Genomic DNA, 24,540 nt, shown 5'->3' on the forward strand with positions numbered 1-24,540 from the left:
ATTATACATATCATCAACTGTTTTTAAGCAGTTCCTCCTGATGGCTAGTCCATAATAATTTTGGATCTTGAGCACCGCAGCATCTGTCAAGCGCCCTTTACCTAAAAACTTTTCGTTCGGACGCTTTTTTGTTTTTTACTTTTAGAGCTGTCAGTCAGCTGGTAGAAGCAGACCAGGTTTGGTCAGGTTAGCCAACACGACAAAGAGGAATAGTACACCCACAAAAACATAGCACTATATTATGATATAATAAGCAGCGCGACATCTGTGGCATTTGAGGACGGTTTTGCTCGAGTTGTAGCTGGAAAACAGCTGACATACTCTCCTAAAATTGAACTTTTTGTAACTTTACAGTTAAATTAGGTTCAATTGTTATATATCGTTGGAAACAGGAGATTCTAAACTATAAATTTGTAAGATAAACCAATTTTGGGAAAAAATTAAATTTTTAGATCCACTGACCCCGTTAAGCCAAGAGAATATCGGTCAGGCTGTACTGATTATAAAGATCTCTACGTTGTAGGATTCATCTCCGCCCCGAATAGCAGAATAACTATTACAGTATCGAAAAAGTTCACGAAAAATTCAGGCAAATGGAAAACAAATATTTTTATACGATAGTATAGATTGAAAGGGTCTGTTAAATCTAATCAACTGATCTTGTGTACATTAATTTATGATGACAACACAACATGTTTAAATAATTTATCGACTATTTTTTTATTTATATTCTTGAGATCATAGAGTAAGCTTGAATTTCCCGACACTTATTTTCAATCTTCTCTGCAACCGCTGTTGAACATAGAGTAAGAAAATATCGGAATAAAAAAAGTAAGTTTTATTAAAAATATACTTTTAACTGTACATTTTAGTAAATATTGTATATTAAAGATGAAGATACTATTTGACATTTACTATGAATTTAAAGATTGTTACAAAACCTATCTTATTTGTTTTTTTTATAGATACATATGGCAACAAGGCAAACTCAACATTGGTGTCTAAAATATATATAATTCACTCGAACCTAAAAAGCTCATACACCGACATAGTCTACGAAATAGCGTGTTAGGCCGCTGGTAACTGCTAGTTATTTTGACGATAGTTTATTTCGATATATTAAAAGCCTTCATGAGTTTCGATTACTTTGAGGATATATTTGATTATTTTATCATTAATTCCCGCTAGATCTAACAGACAATTTTTGATGTCAGGGCGTCGCCAACACTATAGTTGCAACATCTTGCATACTACTTTTAAAACGTCATAGTTTGTGATCAGTGGTCTCAAAAACCGTACATATATCTGCTTAGGGCAAGTAGGAGTTGTCTTACATATTCTAATATAAAAAAATTATATGCAATACGGGAAGTTTCATAAGCAGCGTTGGTATCTTTAAAAACGTCCTTCTGTGTCGTCCAGTTGTCTGTAAAATGCAACGCTGGTGTAAACAAATCAGCTGTTTTGCTTGTAATGTAAACAACAAAACCGAAACCAGCTAAGATCTCATAACAATAAAAGAATTTTAAGAATACCAGTTCAGTTTATTAAAACACTGTATTTTTTAGGTTTAGTTTATGAATACTTTATTTTCGTAAATTAGAACTCTTATTTATTTACATATTATTTTATGTATTATGTCAGCTTACTCAATGAGTGTATTTTAAATCTTTAATTTTACTAACTAACTATAATTATCTTATTGTTTATATTTTGTTTGTAATTTTGAAAGGTAAGGTGCTATTAATCGGAGAGTTAATGATTCACCTAATAAATACAACTATTTTTGTCTTTATAGATTTTTATCCATTTAGTTGTTTTAGATTATAAAATAGGGAGAGTTTGCAAACTTAATTATCTGAAGATGAATTGATTATTTCCTTTGTTGTGTTTACCACATAGCTTAACCCTAATATTCCTTCTCACATAGTCTATAGTAAGTTTCACTAAGATCAGTCAGTTTTATCTATTTGATACATTTAAAGCCATTGTTGTTTTCAGGTTTTTAAATCCTAAAATATGGGTAGAATTGCCTTGATAGGCCTAGGATTATTATCACATACAGGCAGTTTGTGGACTTGGTGGACATAACACACACCAACAAAATCACAGTGATCATTGTCACCTGTGGTCCTTAGGGTTAAGACTAATAGTAACGGTTCTGATGGTTCTAGTTATGAATAAACAATGAGACTGTATATTAAAGTGTATTCAAATCGAGTTGTAGTTACTTTTTTCATACTTTTTTCAATATTTAATTATTCTAAGGTCATATTCTGAAACTAGGACATACTATAGCCTACAGTATAATCTCCTAGGAGGATACATGTCATTTGTCAATGGGGAGACTTTACTAAGTGGCCTACACTCGTTATTCGGTTGTTGGTAATTCTAAGCAATATATGGGTCAACCTCGATTTTTCTCATATTACAATATGATGTTCCAATAGTCAATTAGAAAAGGAAATGACTAGAATTTCTTGCCGGAAAGCAGTTATAGGGAGCAGGCAACCGCCAGACGGTCATATATTGCTTAGAGTTACCTATTAGTGATCAGGGGCACTGACGTGATCTGGGCTTCAAATTTGGAACTACTCGAGTTAATTTTCTTTCTAAAAGAGCAAGCAGCGCGAAGCGCTGCGCAGCGGGCAGGCATCGTGCGTGATCCTTTTTTTATTAAACATTTCTGATAAATTGTTATTACATATTACAATATAATGTAGGTAATGTATGTAAAACAATTTTAAACACATAATTACATGCTGGAAAGCAAAGTAAACCAATATAATCCGCCCAATACAAAATCTCCGTAAAAATCTGGTAAAGGAATCTGTGTCATTCCTTTGGCCTGAATCAATTCAGTATAGACAAAGATCACGCACGATGCTTGCCCGCTGCGCAGCGCTTCACGTTGCTTGCTCTTTTAGAAAAAAAATTAAATCGAGTAGTTCCAAATTTGAAGCCCAGATCACGTCAGTGCCCCTGATCACTAATAGGTAATTCTCGCGGTTGCCTGCTCCCTATAACTGCTTTCCAGCAAGAAATTCTAGTCATTTCCTTTTCTAATTGACTATTGGAACATTATATTGTAATATGAGTTGCCTGCTCTCTATAACTGCTTTCCGGCAAGAAATTCTAGTCATTTCCTTTTCTAATTGACTATTGGAACATTATATTGTAATATGAGAAAAAAACGAGGTTGACCCATATATTGCTTAGAATTACCCGGTTGTTATTATTGCACAATTTGATATATTATCCGAATTCGTTATTATATATTAATCGTACGAAACAAGAATTATAATACATTTACAACAAGAATAATATATTACAATTTTTAATAACATAAATTTAACAGTAACATTATAAAATAACAAAACCAATTATGGCCTAGACCCACACATCAGAAATACGTATAGATTGCGCGGATAGCAGTGAGGAACCGCTTTTGTGAAGGCAGTAACCAAACGCATATTTATCTAGAAATTGATCACATAATTTCATCATTTTCAAATTCTCAACAGATTAGTTACTTCTTGCTGGTTATTGTTTATATGACAAATGACTGTAACTAATAAGTAGGAACATATGTTTTGTTAAATAAATTGTAATATCAAATTATTCATTCGGATAAAAACAATCAAACCATTCAATAAAAATAACAGAATAAAGAGTGTAGGCCGCTTATTAAAGTCTACCCTTTGTCAACTTATAGCAAATATTTCCAGTAACATATTGTTATATTAATTTAGTTGGGGAGACTTTAATGAGTGGCCTACACCCGTTATTCCATTGCTATTACCGAACAATTTGACATATTATCCAACTTCGGTGTGTAAAAATCGTACACAATAAGAGTTGTAATAAATTACTGCAACAAGAAGGAATTGTACATTACAATTTTAAAACCATAAATTTAACAATAATATTACAAAACTAACTATGGCCTGGACTTAGATATCAAAGAAACATTACAATACTTATAACTTGCCCAGCTTGATATCAGTGAGTAACCACTTATGTGAAATGGAGGAAAGAATTCTCTCCACGGGTTACCAGGAGCCAAACCCACGTGATGAAGCCGCTTAAACAAATCTCTCACTTGTGAGAAATATCTCACATATTTTCCTCATGTTCACCGCCACTTTCAAAGTCTCAAAATATTAGTTACTCCTTGTTGTTTATTGTTAACATTAAAATTACTGTTTAAGTAGAAATCACATGCTAAGTTAAATAAATTGTAATATTGAATTATTCCTTCAGATAAAAACAATCAAACCATTTCATAAAACAACTGAATAACGAGTGGAGACCGCTTATTAAAGTCTACCCATTTAATTCATGTTAGATCATTTAATTATTAAAGGCAGCAGTGTACTAAGTGGTCACCATGACAATCAAATTAGCAAACCAAATTATTTATTAGAAATACCTAAACTATTAATTAAATACAAAACCATTCTTATTGTAATTATTTGCAATTAATTATTACCACCTTTAATGTAATAAATAAAAATTCAAACAAAGTAACATTATTTAATTGATGGCTGCAAGTACAAGACGATTTTGTGTTATTTGTGTTACAAATTGTCAGACAAGTTAAGTTTATTATAATAGCTTTAACAGTCCATCTATAATAGTTAGAAGTAAGTACATTTTACACTACTTTGTTACATTTAATAAACACACATTAGGTGGTTTTAAAATAATCATTAAATTATGACTTTTTTAGATACTGTGTATAAACATAACTGACCTGTACTAGCCTAATTTGAAATACCTACAAAAGCTCCAGTGTAATTTGGTTCAACATTTTGGACTTGTTTTGTTCAACAGTTTACAATCAGAAATATCAATGATTTGATTGTTGTTGCTGCTTGCTCCAAGCACATGTAAATGATCTGGTTGTAAATTAACATATTAAATGGATTTTAGAGTTCTGGTTGATTTATTGTTTGTATGCTTACAGTGTCTTTTAGACAGATTGGTGAATACATCAGAAAGCTATGCTAATTCAATTGAGATTAGGTTATACTTTGATGTTAATTTAAAAAGCAACAAAATCTTGTGACTAAGGAGGACTCCTATGCTCCAGTTAATATTCTTAAAGGATACAGTTGATTAATTTTACTTAAATTACACCAGTTCAAAAATTTTGGTTGGAAATAGGTATGTTAAATTAAATATCTGTCAGCGTAGGCTAATATAAACTTGTAATAAATTTCCAGATATACAGTAGTGTGATCCTTTTACCCAACTTGTTTTTCTTCTCAATTGTTCCAATTTAGCAACTGTGTCATTATTTTATATTATTTCACTTTAGTGTTAATGTATGTTAAGAAATTTATAGTCAGTTTAGAGTCCAATAATGCAAATAAAGTAGTATCCTAAACTCTCTTTTACTCTTATCTCAGGGTTCAATAAAAGTGCAAAAAAAACATCAATGAGTAATGTGAGATCGTAACCTCAGTTTGAATCCAACAAGTTGGCCTATGAGATGGTACAAATACAATGTTTTATGTTTAAATACAGTATACTGTTCTCCCAATCAAACTCCATCCTGTCCTGGCTTGGTGATATATGAAAATCAATGGCTTGGGCTGAAAATATATTTCTTTTATAACTTTTCAATATTTGGTAAATATTGGTAAACCTTTACTGCCTGTGTACAAGATTTCATGTTACGTAAAGATTATAATTATAATATTAAATATAATTTATTTTAATTATATGTTAATTTAAAAAGTTGTTTATCATGTAATTTTTCTTTTTCAGATTCAGTCACACAATGGAAAAATTTTACTTTCCAGTTCTTATTATAATAACTCTATCCATCACACATAGTATTATTACAACTATAAAAAGAGGAAACTACCATTTAAACTATTATTACCATTCAAGAGTGCAAACATATGTATTGAATACTTCTGGATCGCTCTATAAAACAAACAAACTGTTTTTAAGTTTTTCAATTGACTCTCATCAAATAAGGCACGGTTTATCCAAACCCTCTTTAAGGTATGTAGATTGTTAATGGTTTTTTTTAAACATTTTGAGTGTATTGATAATAATTTTCTTCATGCAAATAGTTACAAGCCCTACAATAAACATTCATTATTTCAAATAAGTTAGATTGCTGTCATAAGAATATTATTTAATTTTTGAGGCCTTGGAGGGGTGTTCTATCTGCCCTCATCTCTAGCCCCCCCCCCCTTAATTAAGCTATTCCTAGAACTGAATGCCCTGTTGAAGTTCACCATTCAGCTGAAAGATTATACTAGTCTGAACCTTACATAATAGTGTTAATTCCATATAAACATTTTAAATTATTTGTGATTGTTTCAATAGAAACGTTACATCTTATTTTTTTTATTGTTAATGCATTGATTTTTATAACAAAAAGAACTTGAAGAATTTGGAGTTAGAGAAATAGCAGAGCGTTATTCTTCTAGCTTTATCTTATAATCTTATTTGCCTTTTTTTTGGAAAACAATAAAAGAAAACATTGTGTTTACCATGTCTGTCTGGACATAACATAGCTATGGTGGGGGGGATTGATTGATTGCGAATGCTGAATTTAAATTCATTTCACTTCCAAAACTCACAATTCGCATTGAATCAACTATTCCTATCATAACTTTATTATGTGTAGAAAACTCAGTCACTCAGTGGTGCTTTGGGATCATGTCTGAAACATTGTAGTGTATTCAATTGAGCACCAGACGAGACAATACAATTTTAATCTTGATTACACTGAATCAACCTGTGCGTAAACCAGACAGAACTGATTTGTAGGCTAGGTGCTTTTGATGTTAGAACAATGTAAAGAGTTTGATTTAAACAACATCGTTACCAACTTTTTATGACTCTCTTCAGACGGTTAAGGATTCCCTACCCCAAAAGTGAAATCAGTGACAATGTCAGATCTCAGATGTTGCACTAAGCAGTAGTTGAAATGGAGCTAAGCCTAACATTACTAGATTACTAGGAGCTGATATCTGTACTAGATAAATGGTGATGGATGATGCTTGAAAGCTGTGCTTGTATTTCTTTTAAATTATAATGAAAAAACTTACACTTATAATTCTCAGCCAGTACAACATATCAATATTTTATAACCACCATTTCATTGATTAGTTTATTGTTGATTTCTCTGGTGTCTGGGCTATCAATGATCCCTTCGAGAATCTGACTCATTCATTTTTTTGTTTTCAGTAATTCTGAACTGATTCGATTGACTTCATATTTATCCCCTGGTTACTTACGGATTGGAGGTACTGATGCTGATCGTCTTGTCTTCAAACAAAACAATTCAGTATCAAGATCAAGACCTAATTCAAACCTACAAGATACATTCAATATGTCAGGTGATACATTTGCTCATCTCTAGTGTAAATTCTCACAGTTTATTTAGAAATACCTAAATAATTGAAATCTTAAAGCCTGATTGCATTCAAGTTTTAGAACCAAAAATTGCCAACTCTGGTTGTAGATGCTAGAGGCCAAGAAGTTTGCAATTGAAGAGTGTAATTAAATCTAATATTTTTCTGAACTCAACACCTTTACTGCCAATGTCTATATTTTAAGATGTAAAACTACACAAAACTGCAAACGTCCAACAATTAAACATCAACTTTTATGCCTAGACTGCAAGCATCCCGGTTTCCGGACATTAATAAAAACAGTTATAATATTTTATATTAGTAGTTATTTAAAGTGAGCATGTATAAAGAAACATGTAATGCTGTCTAGCTAGTTGCACTGCAGGAAAAAATATCCTTTATATTTAGCTTTTTATGTTTATTTTTCTTTTTACAGACAAGAAGTGGACTGAAATTTACAGATTTGCAGAACTATCTGGGTTCAGAGTACTGTTTGACTTAAATGTACTGCTGAGGAATGGTAGTCGTTGGGATTCCTCTAATGCTAAAAGTCTGCTAGACTTTTCTGCAAGCAAGGGTTACAAAGTTGATTGGCAACTTGGAAATGGTGAGGATTATTTGCTGAAGTAATTAAGTAATTGGTTGTATTTTAATACAGTCGTACCAAGTGGCTTAGAGTTTTTTTTTTGTTTAGTCTTTTAAAACTAGAAGAATCTTGTATTTAAATACAGTATTTATGACTAATAATAACTTGTTATAGTGCTTAAACTTTCTGGAGATGTACCTTCATTATTGTGTTTTTATTGTTTACGTTTTCTTGGGGGTTTGTTAAATATGAGTCAAAACAGTTACGAAAAATCCTCTAAATACAGTGAAATGCGGAAGAAATGCTAAAAAAGCAAACTACGTAACACAGAACAGATTGATTACGACAAGAGGTGGGTTGGGAGTACAGTATAACTCCCAATTATCCAAATTAATTGGGACCGTACCCAATCCAAATAATAACAAATCTAGATAGTAGGATTTTTCTCGGGAAAGGCCGTTTTTAGGAAAAAAAACGTAAACAAAACAATAGCTAACATTTACAGTATTTATTATTAAAAATCAATATCAATTACAATGTTTGTATTGCGTAACATTGCAGACAATTATAAATCACAGTAAATACATTATATTTTAAACATACCAGGCAGAATCAGCTGTTTTGGTGCCTTAAATTGATTTCCTGCCGCCAAGTCTCCCATTCAATTGACTTTGAGCAGTTGTAGGTGGTCAAACTCTGGTTGCCACTCCATCCATTGGCGCGGTGTTTAGGCCTGCAAATTCGTCACTCGCAGTCGGCCTCTTGTCTGGTTCGGTACTGAAGCCCTCATGTTCCGGTTCTAGATCATCACTTTCTACTGTCACAGCACTTTGGATGAGTTCATCATCATTGACAACTTCGTCATTTTCCTTCTCTCTTCCTCTTCTTCCTCTTCTTTTTGCCACTGTTTTACCTTTTTTTCTCTCTTTGGACAAGAAGCTTATAAATTGCACTTAGTCCTGTAAGAACCTTTGCGCTGCTTCTGGAGTGACAGAATATTCAGGATGGGTAAGGTTAGGGAGTAGGGGCCGCCTCCTATTGAGATCCATGAGGAAGAATTAGGACACTTCATCTCAAAGTCATGTCTCCCTGGAAGAAGGGGAGGCCAGGTCTGAACCAGCCTCTCCAGTCAAAGTAGGCAGGGAGTGGCATACCCTTGTTGAGGCTAGCAATAACCTCTGAGGTTAGGGAACAAACCCCACCAACTCCAACAGATATCTCCCACAGTAGACTAGACCTATCGAATTGCCCATGAACCCCATAATCTTGACATTTGCGGTTAGTGATGTACCGCTCCTGGACATCCATGAGGTTGCCCAGATTTAAGTGTCACATCGGTTTTTGATGTGCCCAGTGGTGGGTTCAACTGGAAGGTATAAACCAGCCAGAAGTGATCCCTGCTGGGTATCACTGTTTTACTTACTTCTCTTTCTGTAACTCCTCCTTAGTTGAAATTCCTTTCAATTTATTCCAAGCCCTCCTCAACATATTCTATGTCTCCGCCACTATATATGAGCAATCTTTTAAGTTAATATTCTTTTGTGATGAGCCACAAATGCCTTCATCCTCATTTTCCATCAACAGTTTTCTAATCAATTGTCTCGTGTAATGACACTGTATTGTTTCGATAACCAACTGGTCCATCATCTGCAACAAACTCATTACATATGGTAGCAAAAACATTGCTCGAAATCGTCCATCTTCTCTTTCTAACAGGTTTTCAGTGGGATGAATGGGGGTGCATTATCTAGAAGTAATCTCGCTGCTTCTTTTCCTAATACCTTATTCGTATTCACAAAACATCAATAGTTGTGATGGCGTCATAATGTATAACAATATTTATATAAAATCATAATAGTTTTAGTTGTTTTCATGATGTATATACTTTTGCAGTGAGTAAAAAGATCTATGTGATGGCCAGTCGTTGAGCTTCCTGTTGAGCATCTTGTCTGTGAGGTTCTTCACACGATAATCAAAACACTAAGGAACACGAAAGAGTCAACATACCAATTCAGAGGACTTCCAAACTACCATTAACTGGGTAGGCAGGCAAAGACAGAAACACTCAGTGGTCACCCATTCAAGCACACTCGGCAATGCTTAACTCAGTTATCCTGTGACAACCAGTGCACTGCACCATTGTTGTCTGTATACACATAGACATTGGGATTGAAAGAGCTTGCTAGTCAATCCAACTCAAAAAGAGGGATTAAGGATAATTTTTGTGTACAAACATTGCGTTTGAGTTTTCTTTTAGAAAATGTATAATGGTTCCTTACAAAAATAACTAATTAATTGCATTAAGTTTCAAACAGATGAACGTGAGAACCAATATAGCTTATCAATGTTTGGAAGTTTTCTCTGATCTTGTCAGTGCTTCTGAAGTGAGCTATAAGACAAATTATTTCCTCTCACAGTTGTTTAGGCTCATTATCTTTTTGATTGCTGTGAATTAAATTTATTATTTTTATTTCAGAACCAAATGCTTTCCAACACAATTTTAATGAGACAGTGTCACCATTCCAGTTAGCGAAAGACTTTATAACTCTGCGAAATCTGCTCAACTCTTACCCCAAGTATCAAAAGGCTCTGGTAGTTGGGCCGGATGTCACTTCCCCTCACTCTTCCTTACAAGAAGTCACAATGCCAGCTGAGAAGTTCCTTCACAAATTTATGAAATCTGGCAGTGTAAGTCAGCCAGTGGATGCTGTTGCTTGGCATCAGTGAGTTTCAGTTAAGCATTTATAGTATATTATATTGTCTTGAGGTAGACATTGTTCGTATGTGGCAAAACTCTTGAAGAATATTTCAGTACAAGACAGTGTTTAAACAATTCCACTTCAACTTGATATCAGCTTAATTTTTTTCAGCTTTAACACTTGATACAAATTTATTGTGAAAACATAAGAAAATAGTTTTTTAATCTTATCATTGAGATTGCCCTTATTGTTTAAAAACTTATTTACACTTTACTGCACTTATTATCATCAGTAGAAATGTTTTCAAAATGTATTAAATTTGATTTGGAGAGCTTATTTATAATTGGTATTATTTAGAAAGAAATCAAGAATACAGAAAAATAAGATATATTCTCAGATACACTCATATAAATCTTAACTTTATGAAGAGTATACAGAGTTTATCGATAACATTAATGTAGTCATTTATTTGGTTGACCTATGGATTACAAACATACTTATTATATGTAAATAATTATCGCACAGATAGGCAGGTGGACTGCTCTATTACCTTTTAACTCGAAAATCAGTAAGGTTCTTTACAGAATCACGAAGAATGGATAGACTGATTAAAATTTTCTGTGATGTTTATACAAGAGTTAACGCACAAATGGGGACGGACTGACAGACAGATGGATTGTCTTTGGACATTTAACCCCAAAATTAGTAGGGCTTATCCTTGAACCAACAGTAGCTATGTACAATTTCAAATTTCTAGAACCTTTCTATCAAGAGTTATCACACAGAATAGGGGATAATACCACAATTTTAAGAAGACACTGTTGGGTCCTTGTCCCATTGGCCTTATGTTTTCAATAACAATTTTTTGAGTTTTGTTTGAGACGATGAAAAGTTCCTGCACCAGATTATACATTTGTTGTTTTATTAATAATTTTGCTTGTAAAAACAAGTGAAAATAGAATTTTTTTAACCCAAGCATAATGGGAAACAGGTTTTTTCTGGATTTTTGCTATTGTTTAGTGTTGAAAAAATCAGTAACACTAAGTTTCTATATTTTATAAATAAACCATACAAAAAATACCATATTAGTTGCATTTGATTAACAAGTAAAAATTCTTTTACAGCTACTACTTGCATAGGAATGCATCATTGTCAGATGTCCTTTCTCCAGGTGTCTTTGATACTCTGAAAGAGGCTATTGATCTGATAAAGGAAGCTGTCAAGTCTTGGAGGCTTCTTTGGATCAGTAAGTCTATTTGTGCTATAAAGAATTTAATGTTGTGCCTTCTATTTTTAGTGAATTACTGTTTAGATGCAGGAATTATCCCAGATGGGATGAGGAGGTGTAAAGTTTATATACAATATAATAATTACAAAAGTAACAATTAGTTAGATATCAGGTGTAATACAACAACAAATACTATGTAATAACAAACTGTGGATACATGCATTTTGATGTTCATTTCTGTAGCTTAATTTGAGATTTAGTACCATGGCATATGACAAAAATTAGTAACAGAATAATAAATATTCAAAATCCAATCTAATTGGCCTTTGGCACTTTTCAAACATACCCGGCAGGCCGATTACATTGGCCCATGGCACTCAAAGGGTTAATCGAGATACAAACTATCCTATCTTTTCAGTTGGACCAAACAATACATATACGAGGGGGTACCCAAAAAAAACCGGAATTATTTTATAAAAATTATATATTATCAAATTTTTTACAATACGACCTTATCTCCTTCAAAATAATCTCCATTACAACTACACACTTGTGCCAACGGTATTTCCATTGATCAAAACATTTTTTGTAGTCATCTTTAGAAATGGCTGCAAGCTCGAGCTTCGTTTTTTTCTTAACCTCTTCAACGCTGTCAAATCGTTGACCTTTCAAGGCTCTTTTCATGTGTGGAAATAAAAAAAAAGTCGCATGGAGCGAGGTCAGGCGAGTAAGGTGCGTGGGGCAACGGAACCATGCTGTTTTTGGCTAAAAACTGCCTAACTGGCGAACACTGTTGCGCAATCTTCTTAAAATCTTCAAATAAAATGTTTGGTTGACAGTCTGACCTGGAGGAAAAAACTCAGAATGAACAATGCCTTTAGCATAAAAAAAGCAAATCAACATGGTTTTGATGTTTGATTTTACTTGCTGACATTTTTTTGGACGAGGTGAAGATGGCGACTTCCATTGGCTTGACTGTTGCTTCGTTTCTGGGTCATAACCATAGCACCATGACTCATCACCAGTAATTACCTTTTCCAGAAAATCGGGATCATTTTCGAGATGTTCTTTCAGAAGGCGGCAAGTTTCAACTCGATGTGCCTTTTGATGGTCAGTCAGAAGTCGAGGAACAAATTTGGCAGCAACCCTTTTCAGTCCTAAATCTCTTGTTAAAATTCGCTGAACCGAGCTCCAAGTTAACCCACTACTCTCTGATAGTTCCTCAATTGTCTGTCGATGGTCGGTGAGCACAAGTTCACGAATTTTCTCAACATCTTCGTCCGTTCGAGAGGTTTATGGACGTCCAGAACGAGGTTTGTCTTCAATCGACATGTCGCCATTTTTAAATCGAGCGAACCACTCGTAGACCTGAGTTTTCCCCATAGCATCATCTTTGTAAGCTGTATTCAACATTAAAATAGTTTCTGCAGCATTTTTACCAAGTAAAAAACAAAATTTCACAGCTGCACGTTGTTCACTTAAACTTGCCATGACAAAAAACGAAACAAGAACAAAACAGGGTTAGCGAAAACAGTCACTACGAACGAACAGAATGCACTAGGACAACGGAACTGGGGTCACTGAGCTCGCAATGGGTTGCGCGACACACGCCTAGCGGCAGGAATGTGTACTACACGCTGCCGGCTGCCAGCAATACAATTCTGGTTACTTTTGGGTACCCCCTCGTATACAAAATCTCATTGAAATCGGTCAAGCGGTTTCGGAGATTAGTGTAAATGAACATTGTAACACAAGATTTGTATGTATAAAGATTTACAAGGATCGTTTGCTAAGTCCATGTAAAGTCCAAGAGATAACAGTACTAGTGTGTATTGAAGTTATGTTCAGTTGGTAGCATCTTTTGGAAAAACACACACCAAGTTTCAGTCTATGTCTTTGTGTTTGACATTCATTACAATCAAGGAAGTCTTGTAAAGTGATTATTGAAAGTTATTTTTCAAAAATAGACAAAGAACAATTTCATGTGTTCATAAAACATTACTTCATGAAAGGTAAAAAGCCTCAGGGGACTAAACAGAAGCTTAGTACCTAAATCTGTATGGTGATTATGTTAGAAAATAATACTTTGTCTCCTTCAAATGGTTACACACTTATTAAGCTCTGGCCTTTCTACAACATTGCCAGGACGTTTTTTTGTACTTAGTAAAATAAAGGATTTTTTAAAATGTACTTTTACCTCCCTCCCCCCTTATGTGCTGGGATTATGTGAAAAAATTAGAAGAATAGGCAGAAAATGTAATGTTAGAACTGCTTTTAGAACACAAAACACTAGACAAAAGTATCGTAAAAACCATGAAACGGCACACAGGACTCAAATAACTGTGTTTACAGTATAATATGTTTTTGTAATAGGGAATACATAGGCAAGAAAAAAAGATCACTAAATGTGAGAAATAAAGAAAATAAGAAAAAAGGACTAGTGGAAAGAAAAGTCTAAAATTGCTGGTCTGAAAATCGTCAAATGAAATTGGATGAAACCAACATAATACACTGCCAGGAGAATGTTTTTTTAACAAAACTTATGGAGGCTTCATACATAAAATTAGCAGACAAACCGCTATGTCAATCTTCGGTTGAGATTAGACCACTTTGGGTACCAATATTAACAAAAGATGTACTGTAACTAGGAAACCAAAACACATTACACAATCAAGGATCTTAGGAAAAACACAATCAAGATGGCTACCTGACTAGTCTTGCAGTGTGAAAGTGATCCAGTAATAAGTTTAGTTTTTAAGTGGGAAATAGTGACTACATAAATACTTCCTACGGACTATAAACTTACCAGAAAATTACTGTGAGTCATTTTAGCCATTAAAAAATTCATAAAACAAAGTAAATTAATCAGAAAATACTCATATTTGAAGCTACACATATCAACTTCATAACTACTAATCTTGACACTTGAAACATTATGGTTTCTTAATACAAGAAAAGGATCTTAGTTTTTCAGAATTAATATATTTCTATTACATGAAGAATTGATTACTTTTTAACATTGACAACTGATAACCACCAAGTGTGACGTCACAGCCAACTCATTGCTGTTAACACATCAACTTCCAACACTACAATCAGCCAGGTGGCGGACAAACAGACAGCAGAGCAAGTGTGTCAGGCAGCCGGGAGCACTAACCTCAGCTGCTGACACTGCGTCTGCTGGTAACTGACCTTAGACATCTGCTTGCTATTCATTGCACTGCCACTAATTTAAACCGTGAATATTTTTATGTTCTGCTACAGTTCCTCATACTTACATTAATTATTTTTACCATTACTTAATTTCACTAACTCATTTCATTTCACAGAATACAATGCCCACAAAGTATCCATGTGGTAATTGTGGTATTGGAGTCAGATTTTCCGGCATAAAATGTACTGGTCTCTGTAAAAAAATGGTATCATGCAGGATGTCAGAATATCATAGAAAAGGACCTCAAAAAGTGGTCAACTCAAAAAATTGGAATATGGCGATGCACAAACTGTTTTGGCAGACAAACATTCACACCTATTGACCCAAGAATTGACTGACTCACTTTCCCTAAATAGCTCAGACACACCATTGAAGATCTGAAAAATAGTCTTAATTTACTAGATAACTCAAGCAGTCAAGAAGACAAACTGGAAATGGCTTGCAAAAATAGGGTCTGCGTTAGTAGAGGAAAATGAGCTCTTAAAAGAAGAAGAAATATTCAATCTAAGGACAAAACTAAGTATTATGGAGGAAAAATTTGAGGAACTTGAGAATGAAGATAAGAAACACCTAGATAAAGTAGAAAACCTGTTACAAGCTGAATGCAGACATTCAAGCTCAACTGACTAAAGAGAGAAAAACCTTCACCTAGAAGCGCAAAGCATCTACGAGGAACATGACCTCAAACTAAGTCATTTAATTGATGGTTATGTTAAGAAAATAACAGAGCTTGAAAAAACTGATTTCTGCACTGAAAAATAAAATAAAAAATCAAGACACTAAAACCAAGACTTTTCAAAATTCCGCAACACAAACTACTGGAGTAATTGACAGTCCCACTTTCCTGCTATTAGGAAATGTCTGACATCAAAACAAAACTTGACCGGTTGGAGACAGCTATTAACACCCTAAACCTCAAGGAGACAGTCAAACCTGCCAACAAAAAACTGATAGTAGAACACAGCTCATCCCTGACTTCAGGAGACAGCCAAACCTGCAAAGAAAAACTGACAGATACATTGACAGAATACAGCTCATCCCCGACCTCAGGAGACAGCCAAACCTGCAAGGAAACACTGACTAATACTTTGACAGGATGCAGCAGCAAACTGCAAAGGCATAACAAGTCAGGAAACAGCCAAACCTGCAAACAAAAACTGCAAACCACTTTGACAGATTGCAACCTACCCCCGACTTCAGGAACCAGCCAAACCTGCAAACAAAAACTGCAAACCACTTTGACAGATTGCAACCTACCCCCGACTTCAGGAACAAGCCAAACCTGCAAACAAAACCTGCAAACCACTTTGACAGATTGCAACCTACCCCCGACCTCAGGAACCAGTAAACAAAAAGTACATACACCCCGGAAAACCAGAGGTAAAAAGGTAAACATGGTTTAGTGTCTCCCTTCAAGTGGCCAAAGCTGCAGATAAAGCAAATTCACTGAAGCTCCAAGTGAATGGAAAGCCTTATGGAAAGATGAATTTGAGCAATTCTCCTCCACTTAATTCAGTATCAAAAAGAAGCAATGAAACCTATGATGACTTCTTCATAAAATACATTGCCTTCTTATAAGGAGCATATGAAAAAAACATTATGGGTATGCTTGTAATAGTGGTGATCTGTCATGCACTAACAATGGAATCTGCCTTAAGCTTCTACGAATTTCTCTAGCACATCCAGCAATTTTTTAGAAACAAGCCAACCTCACGACGCACCTGTCTAAGTAACACAAAAACAGAGAAGCTCATAGTTTTTCATCAGAACATAGACAGAGTAAGCAATAAAATCGAAAGACTGGAACACCAACTACATACTAAACCTGCTGACATAGTGGTCCTAACTGAGCACGGACTAAAACAGCATGTCATCAATCATGTGAGGCTCAGTAACTATGACTTTGTGTGTGCATATGGCAGAAACAGAGCATATCAAGGGAGGGAGTTGCTATATATAGACACAAGAAGTTAGCCAACAAAACCACACCACTCTCAACCTGGAAAAAATACAGTATAGAAATGGTATGTGAGGTAACTGGAACTAAAATAAAAATTAGTAAAGTAATAAAAAGGACATACATATATTAGGCTATTACAGACCACCGAATGCAAATCTTGAGACTGCACTCCAAGTGATAGACGACACCTTAAACTGAAGTCAAAAGACACACAACTCTTACATCATAATCACTGGAGACATCAACATAGATAACCTTACCAGAAACCGAGAACAAGGTGCACTAGATGAACTGCTGGCTTCACATGACCTAAAGAGACTTGCCCTGCCACCAACGAGAGTCACAGCCACCTCTAACTCCTCTATTGACTTTTATATGCACTGACCTCCCACCCAGTAAACTAAATGTCGAAATCTGTAACACTGGCTTATCAGATCATACTGGCCAATATTGCACAGCTGACCTTCCTAAAATATTTGAAAATATAACATTCTCAACATACAAAACACATGCGTGAGAACCTAAATTACCTAAAATCTATCCTAGCAACAGAAACCTGGGAGAATGTGACGCAATTCGAACAACATTGATGACGCTTACGATAACTTCCTTAATACCTTTACAAGGGCATTAGATCTTGCCTGCCCACTCAAGACCAAGAAACAAAGCCACTCTAGAAAGAACACAGTCTATGATGAAGAAACCTTAAGATTACGAAAGGAATTTATCAATGCGCAGGAATAAGTTTAATGTCACAGGAAGAACTGAAGATAAATCTGAGGCAAACCAGAAGAAGAAGGCCTATGATCTGAAACTCAGGCGACTTAGGAAGGAAGCTAAGCTAATGCAGACCCACATATATCACGCTAATAACAAAACAAAAGCAGTCTGGGAACTCATAAATAGAGAAAGAGCTGCTAAGAACCAATCAACATCAGACTTGACTTGAATCATTTATCAATCGACGGAATAAAAGAAACGGACCCAAAGAAAATCGCTGACCCACCTTAACACCTTCTTTGTAAATATAGCAGAAAACACGCTAAAGCAACACCAAATATCGAATGACAACTTACTGTATAGTCCATGCTACAATATAGATACCACAATGACAGAAATGACCCCAACCACAGCCAAAGAAATTAAACAAACAATCCGTTCATTGAAAAGTAAAACCTCCTCGGGTTTGGACGAGATTTCATCAAAAATCATAAAATTTTGCGAAGCTGAACTTCTGAAAACCAATCCTTCACATCACTAACATATCCTTTATACAGAGCATAATTTCCAAAAAACTTAAAACAGGCCAAAGTATACCCTAAAATATAAACAAGGAAACAAAGATGAAGCAACAAAACTACCGTCCCATTTCACTACTACCAACTGTATCAAAAATAATAAGAGAAGATCACTCTTTCTAGACTACTCACTCACCTACAAGACAATAACCTCCTATCCAATAATCAACATGGCTTCAGAAAAGAAAGATCTACATCAACTGCAATAATAGACCTTGTTGAATATATTACAGACAACCTGGAAGAGGGCAACACCATCACTAGTATCTTTTTAGACTTGAGCAAAGCTTTCGACTGTCTTGGCCATAAGCTCATCCTAGCCAAACTACAAACTCTTGGCGTCCAACAGTCAGCCTTAAAATGGTTTGAGAGTTATTTGAACGAAAGATACCAAGTTGTAGAGGTTAAACAGAGAAGAATGGGAGAGACCTGTACTGTTAAATCTGAAAAAACTACCTATGACTCGAGGGGTTCCCCAAGGCTCCGTCTTAGGACCAGTGTTATATATTTTTATTCACCAATGACCTGCCAATTTCTTGGAAAACTACACAAATTCCATCATGTACGCAGACGATACCGTACTACTCTCAGCCCAGAAGGATGTTGAACAGCTAGAAATAAACTCCTACATCTCATTCAATATGGCCCAACAATATTGCAAATACAATGATCTGGTCTTAAACAGCTTGAAAACTAAACAACTCACTCTAGGAACTAATAAAAACTATGTGTCCGAAATCCCTGGTATTCAAGAAACAGAGGACATGAATTATTTAGGGAATAACACTAAATAATACATTGACATGGACAAATCACATTGACAACTTATGCCTGAAGCTAAATTCATCACTCTATGCTTTGCGAAGGACCCATGCAACAAGCACTCTTGAATCTACCAAAATAGCGTACTATGCCCTATTTGAAAGTCATCTCAGGTATGGGATAGCAGCATGGGGGGGCACAACTCAATTTAACCTACTAAAAGTCCTCAAAATTCAGAAGAAAGCAATCCGGTTAATGGGGAAGCTAGGACCTAGAGAAAGCTGCAGAGCTACTTTTAAAGAATTGAATATACTGACAGTGACTTCTCTATATATTCTGGAAACGATATTGTACTGCTTATTAAAAGACTTTCCCTCGAAATAGTAATCTTCATGAACATAACACAAGACATGGTCAAGACTTTCCACTACCTCTTCACAGAACAGCTGTATTTGAGAAAAAACCAACCTATGCTGGGAAAAAAACTTTTTAATGCTCTTGCCAGAAGAAATTAAGAAAATAGGAAACAATCACATTAACATGAAGACTGCAATAAAGAACTGGCTCTTGCAAAGAACCATCTACACAGTGGTGGAGGAATTTTACTTATGGAGACTGACAACTTGACAGAGACAAACATGAACTTTTATATTTTATAACTATGTAAACTTTTTGTTAATTGACGCTACTTGTAATCTTAAAGATTATCAATAAAGAATTTCTGATTTCTGATTTCTGATTATACCAATTAGAGAAACTTCAACCAACAAAATTCGTACACACACCATGACACTAAGGTCTAGGAACAAAACATTGGGCCGGAAGTGGCTTGCCTTTACCCCTTCCTCCTCCTGACCATCGCCTTCCTGTCCCATTGTTTTAGACGACACAGTGCCAAAGAAACAACATCGATTTTTGTGTTAATATCCCACTTTTATCCATGCTGGTGTGATTGTGTTTCTCGTACTCGTGAATTGTGCTCAGGACTTACATTCTCTGCAGTGACAATCCTGGAGTAGACTCCAAGCAGCTTTTGAGTATGTTTGAACCCTTTTCTTTCTCTTCTTTTCTTCTTTCTGGTTTTTTGTAAATACTTATACCTCTCCCACCTGACGAAGAGGACAGATTCCAATTCTCGAAACATTGTGTTATACCTTTTGTAACATATAACAAAAGCAAATGTCCAAAATCCTATTATACTACTACTATTTCATAATTTTCATTTATGTAACCAATAGTTGGGTGACCAGAGCAGACCTTCCACTGTGTCGAAACTACTTGTTTTTTGTTTTTTAACAACGCTATCAATTACAGCGTAATCAATTAGGCAGATTTTTGTGAAAATGTAATTCAGCATGTAACAAACATGTCCAATTCCATGTGAGTGATAATAATGCTCCACGATCAAAGCATTCTCTGCAGTAGGTAGCACCTGTCATTAAAAATTAACATTAAATAAGAAAGAAGTAATAAACAGAAAAATGTGGCAACAATCAAAAGTTGACACAGCTGATGTAGTTCCAGTAGTGATTATTTTGGCACATACTGTACTCTGTTCAGTTGTTGTATATGACCCTTTATGTTCATCTGTTAGTAGTACATTTTTGTAAGAGTTCAATCTTTAATTTAGCGTAATGGTGGTCTGTAAAAGTTATATGTGTGCTTTTAAATTTTTAGATTTTTAACTCAAAACAAAGGCTTTTGAAAAAAGTTATTACTCTTTTTAATAATAGCAGTATAACTGATTTTTTACTTCAAAATAGAATTTGTTAAATAACATTTTATTGTGTTTTGCAGCAGAGAGTGGCTCTGTCTGTGGAGGTGGAGTACCAGGATTATCAAACCGGTTTGCCTCAAGCTTCTTGTTGCTTGACAAACTTGGGCTGGCTGCAAGGGAAGGGGTAGCCCTTGTAGTTCGCCAGTCTCTCTACGCTGGTCACTATGCCCTAATCGACCGAACCACGCTTCGGCCAAATCCGGTAACAGCTTTTCTCTGACATCATTTAAATCAGCATATACAAAGCTACGGTAACAACCATTTTTACAATTGGAAAAAAAAACTAAAAAATTATATTCCTGGCTTGTGAAGAAATCAATTTACACTCAATGAGTGAATTCCTTGAACATGCAAATAGCCGCAACAACTAATAAAAACTTACAAGGAACTAAAGACAATTTATTTCTATTACATTGTATTGATTTTCATTTATATTATTATTATTTATTTGACACCTGTTCTAAACTTGATGTTTATGTATAAAGCTTTCTGTATTTTTAGTATTAAAAGGGCTCTTAACATTACCATGACTAAAAAACATTATTTAATGTTTGTTTTTACTCTTTTCTTTAACCCTAAACATAATGATAAAGTCTTAGAAATGACCCAAAACAGTTATTTTCTAAAAAGTTTATTTATTTTCTTAGCGTAAATCTTTTATTAACTGCTAACTTTGAGAAACAGATCTAAAGGAATATATTTATTTAGGCCTATTAGTGTAGGCCATTAGCCTAGACATATTCCAGTGAAATACACATAGTTTGCTGATTACAATAAATAATGTCAGATCCATTATTAATATAATTTATTAGTTTTATATTCACTTTTGTAATTTACAAACAATTGTGTAGAATAAAATAATACTATAACTACATAGATAAAAGATAACTACATAGACTAAACTTGATAAACATTATTCATCTGGTAAGGAAACTATAAATTATTTTTTAATTACTTATATTTTTAAGAAATAAATTTTCATGTGTTTTGATAATATATTTTTTATTCCAAAAGTGAAAAGTCTTTACATGCACCACCAATCCTATGGAGACCTAATAGGAGATGTGATGCCCTCTATTCTAATAGATAAAATGTAGTGAAATATATTTTATCCAGCAAAATAAGATTACCAATATCAGAAAAATAACACAATGGAAAATTTTATTTTTGTTCATGTAAAAGTCATGTACGTAATTTGGTGAAATTTATTGATGTCCAGTGTTCTTGCTAGATGGCATTCTATTAATGTGTCACGTTTTGACTTCTGAGTTTGCAAACTCTAAGTTAGTAGTGGTTGTAAAGTGTTATTTAATATATCAATTGAAACTTTTTTAGCAAACCTTATTATTCACGTGTGAGGAGAAATAAGCTTTGGTATACTGTAAGTTGAGTTATAATGTTGTGATAATAATTAAGATATGAATGTATGGAAGAATGATTCATTTCCAGCTTTTCTTTAACTGATGAAAACCAATGGTCCAGTAGGATTGGTGGGTGTCGTATGTATACAAGAAGTTGGTTGCTCCCACTGTGTTGTCTATCGAAGCGAAGGGTGAGGTACGAGAGACTCTGCGTCTTTACGCTCATTGTTCCCACAATGGCTCAGTCGTCATGTTCGGAGTGAACCTCAGCAACGCTCCGGAACAGCTGATGGTTGAAACATCAAGCGAATCTGCAGCTGCCACAGTTCAACTGTTTCAGTTGACAGCACCAGATTTGCTGTCTCAGTAAGTTCTAAATTCTTTCAACTTCAATTGTATCAAGTGGGCAACATTCATTGTATTGTAGTTAAGTTTTATAATATTTAAATAAATTTATTCCTACTTGTAGGAGTTTGATTACAATTTAAAAAAAAAGTACACAAAAAGGAATGTTGTCTGAGAACAATGCAGACTGCTCTGACTTTACATCTTTTTCTAGGTGTCAGATTTAATTATTATTATTTAATTATTTTATTTGTATTTGTTTCTTGGTTCTAATTGTGTATACTTCCAGTTGACATAATTTTGTCTTAGTTCCTGATTTTGTTGTGTCAGAATATTTCGTATAATTTGTTTGTTATCAGCCGTAGTAGGTTTTTTTACTGATACAACAAAAATGAGGGGAAAAAATCAGATTTCGGGTTTCGAAATGTAGTGTTTGTTATTTTTATAATACTTATTGGTGGAGTTTTATAATTGTCATTCAAATCCTTCATCATAAAAATTACATTTCAGGCCAGTTCCAAAATTCTTGTCTGTGTTTGTGTGTATGTATGCCGTCTACCCTGTTCGCCTTTATAACGAGAAGGTTTGACGTAAGCAGAAGGATTTAGCAACAATATTTGACTATTGAATATAAAGGTACAGCCACATGTTGGGATTTTTTCACTCTACTCCTTATACTGGAGGTAGAGTACAAGGGGCTGCAAGTAGAGGCATTTTACCATAATCTTCTCAGACCTATGTATATTTTTTTTTATCAGGGTTACATGTCAAATTCAACTTGGCACCGTGAATATAATTTATTCAAATCAGAAGTGCTCATCCATGCTCAAACTGTAGATGTGTCAGACACGGATTGCTTAACTTTGCGACACCTGGTACAAGCCTACTCCTAGTATTTATAAATTCAGAAGTGGATGTACTGAAAAATAACAATACCTGTATAAAAGCATTTAATATGTAATTAGCAGTATTCTCTTACTTTATTTCAAATTACTATTCTTCCAATTTTAGACAGGTACACACATACAATTAATGTGAATGTTGAGTTTAACTCCAGCTCACCTTCATCTTAGTGCAGCGTCTGAAATCAGATGCTGTCGCAGACTTGAATCCAGAAATCTAGAGTCATGTTCATCTGAAGAGATTCAAGAAAGGTCATGGCCATGAATAAATAGCTAATGAAAGGAGTTTACTCAATTGTCCTCCTACATCTAGACAACTTGTAAACTAGATAATTATGTTGTGTTATAGAGAAGTTATCCTCAACGGGATTCCACTCAGACTGCCCAGTGACTCTCCACCATCCCTCCAATCTGTCACTGTAGACATCTTCCAGCCAATTAAAATTGCTGGACACTCCATCTTCTTCCTTCATCTAGGCTACTTACAACCATATGTCTGTCAAATTGAAGATTCTTAATAGTTTAGGTTATTATTTTACACTTTTTATATTGTGTGATTTTGTTTGTTACTTTATACATGATTATCGTTACATTTACATTCTTTTTATAGAAGTTATAGATTTTAAAGTTTAGTTATTGACAAAATGTAAATTGTGATACACCTAATGTTATATTTTTATCTGTAAATATAAATGTTTCAATATGGAGTGTTTTTATGTTGTAAATTTCCATAGCTTAAAAAATCATAGATATTATTATTGAGATTTGGTGAAAACTATAACCTGGCTTGACACTACCCTGGAACCTCCTACGAGTTTCCTGTTTGGTCAGAAGGGAGTAACTGTAACATACCAGTTTATACAAAAAAAAAAAAGAATTGGTAATCATATAGAATTGTGATTTAAAGAAAAAGTGTATATTGTGTTTAATTTTACACATCTCATAGTTTTCTACACTTTTCATGTTAAGGTCAATACATTGTTTCTAACTAAGAATACATTTTTTATTTTTTTCCCATCAAATAAT

The 24,540-nt window shown here is 34.4% G+C and overlaps 1 protein-coding gene across 3 annotated transcripts; it reads left to right on the forward strand.

Moving 5' to 3' along the window:
• The first annotated feature begins 1,479 nt into the window (after window positions 1–1,479).
• On the forward strand, window positions 1,480–24,221 carry LOC124359750 (heparanase-like). 3 transcript variants are annotated; one of them, XM_046812754.1, is made up of 9 exons: window positions 1,480–1,537; window positions 5,776–6,018; window positions 7,216–7,367; window positions 7,819–7,989; window positions 10,445–10,691; window positions 11,792–11,913; window positions 20,927–21,108; window positions 22,392–22,633; window positions 23,864–24,221. In XM_046812754.1, exons 2-9 carry the CDS (start codon window positions 5,789–5,791, stop codon window positions 24,030–24,032), a joined length of 1,515 nt encoding a protein of 504 aa, XP_046668710.1. In that variant the 5' UTR covers window positions 1,480–1,537; window positions 5,776–5,788; the 3' UTR covers window positions 24,033–24,221. The 3 variants fall into 3 exon arrangements, with proteins under 3 accessions (XP_046668710.1, XP_046668708.1, XP_046668709.1); XM_046812752.1 differs by having other exon boundaries at window positions 1,498–1,732; XM_046812753.1 differs by lacking the exon at window positions 1,480–1,537 and adding an exon at window positions 1,752–1,936.
• Window positions 24,222–24,540: the final 319 nt, after the last annotated feature.

This window comes from Homalodisca vitripennis, chromosome 4 (genome assembly GCF_021130785.1).
Source record: "Homalodisca vitripennis isolate AUS2020 chromosome 4, UT_GWSS_2.1, whole genome shotgun sequence".
In the NCBI taxonomy this organism is placed as follows: Eukaryota; Metazoa; Arthropoda; class Insecta; order Hemiptera; family Cicadellidae; genus Homalodisca; species Homalodisca vitripennis.

Excerpts from the sequence above, each read along its gene's own strand:
- LOC124359750 (XM_046812754.1), top strand. The coding sequence starts at position 5,789 with ATGGAAAAATTTTACTTTCCAGTTCTTATTATAATAACTCTATCCATC. Across the intron at positions 6,019-7,215 it reads TTATCCAAACCCTCTTTAAG|TAATTCTGAACTGATTCGAT; the intron begins GTATGTAGATTG and ends TTTTGTTTTCAG. Across the intron at positions 21,109-22,391 it reads CCACGCTTCGGCCAAATCCG|GATTGGTGGGTGTCGTATGT; the intron begins GTAACAGCTTTT and ends ATGGTCCAGTAG.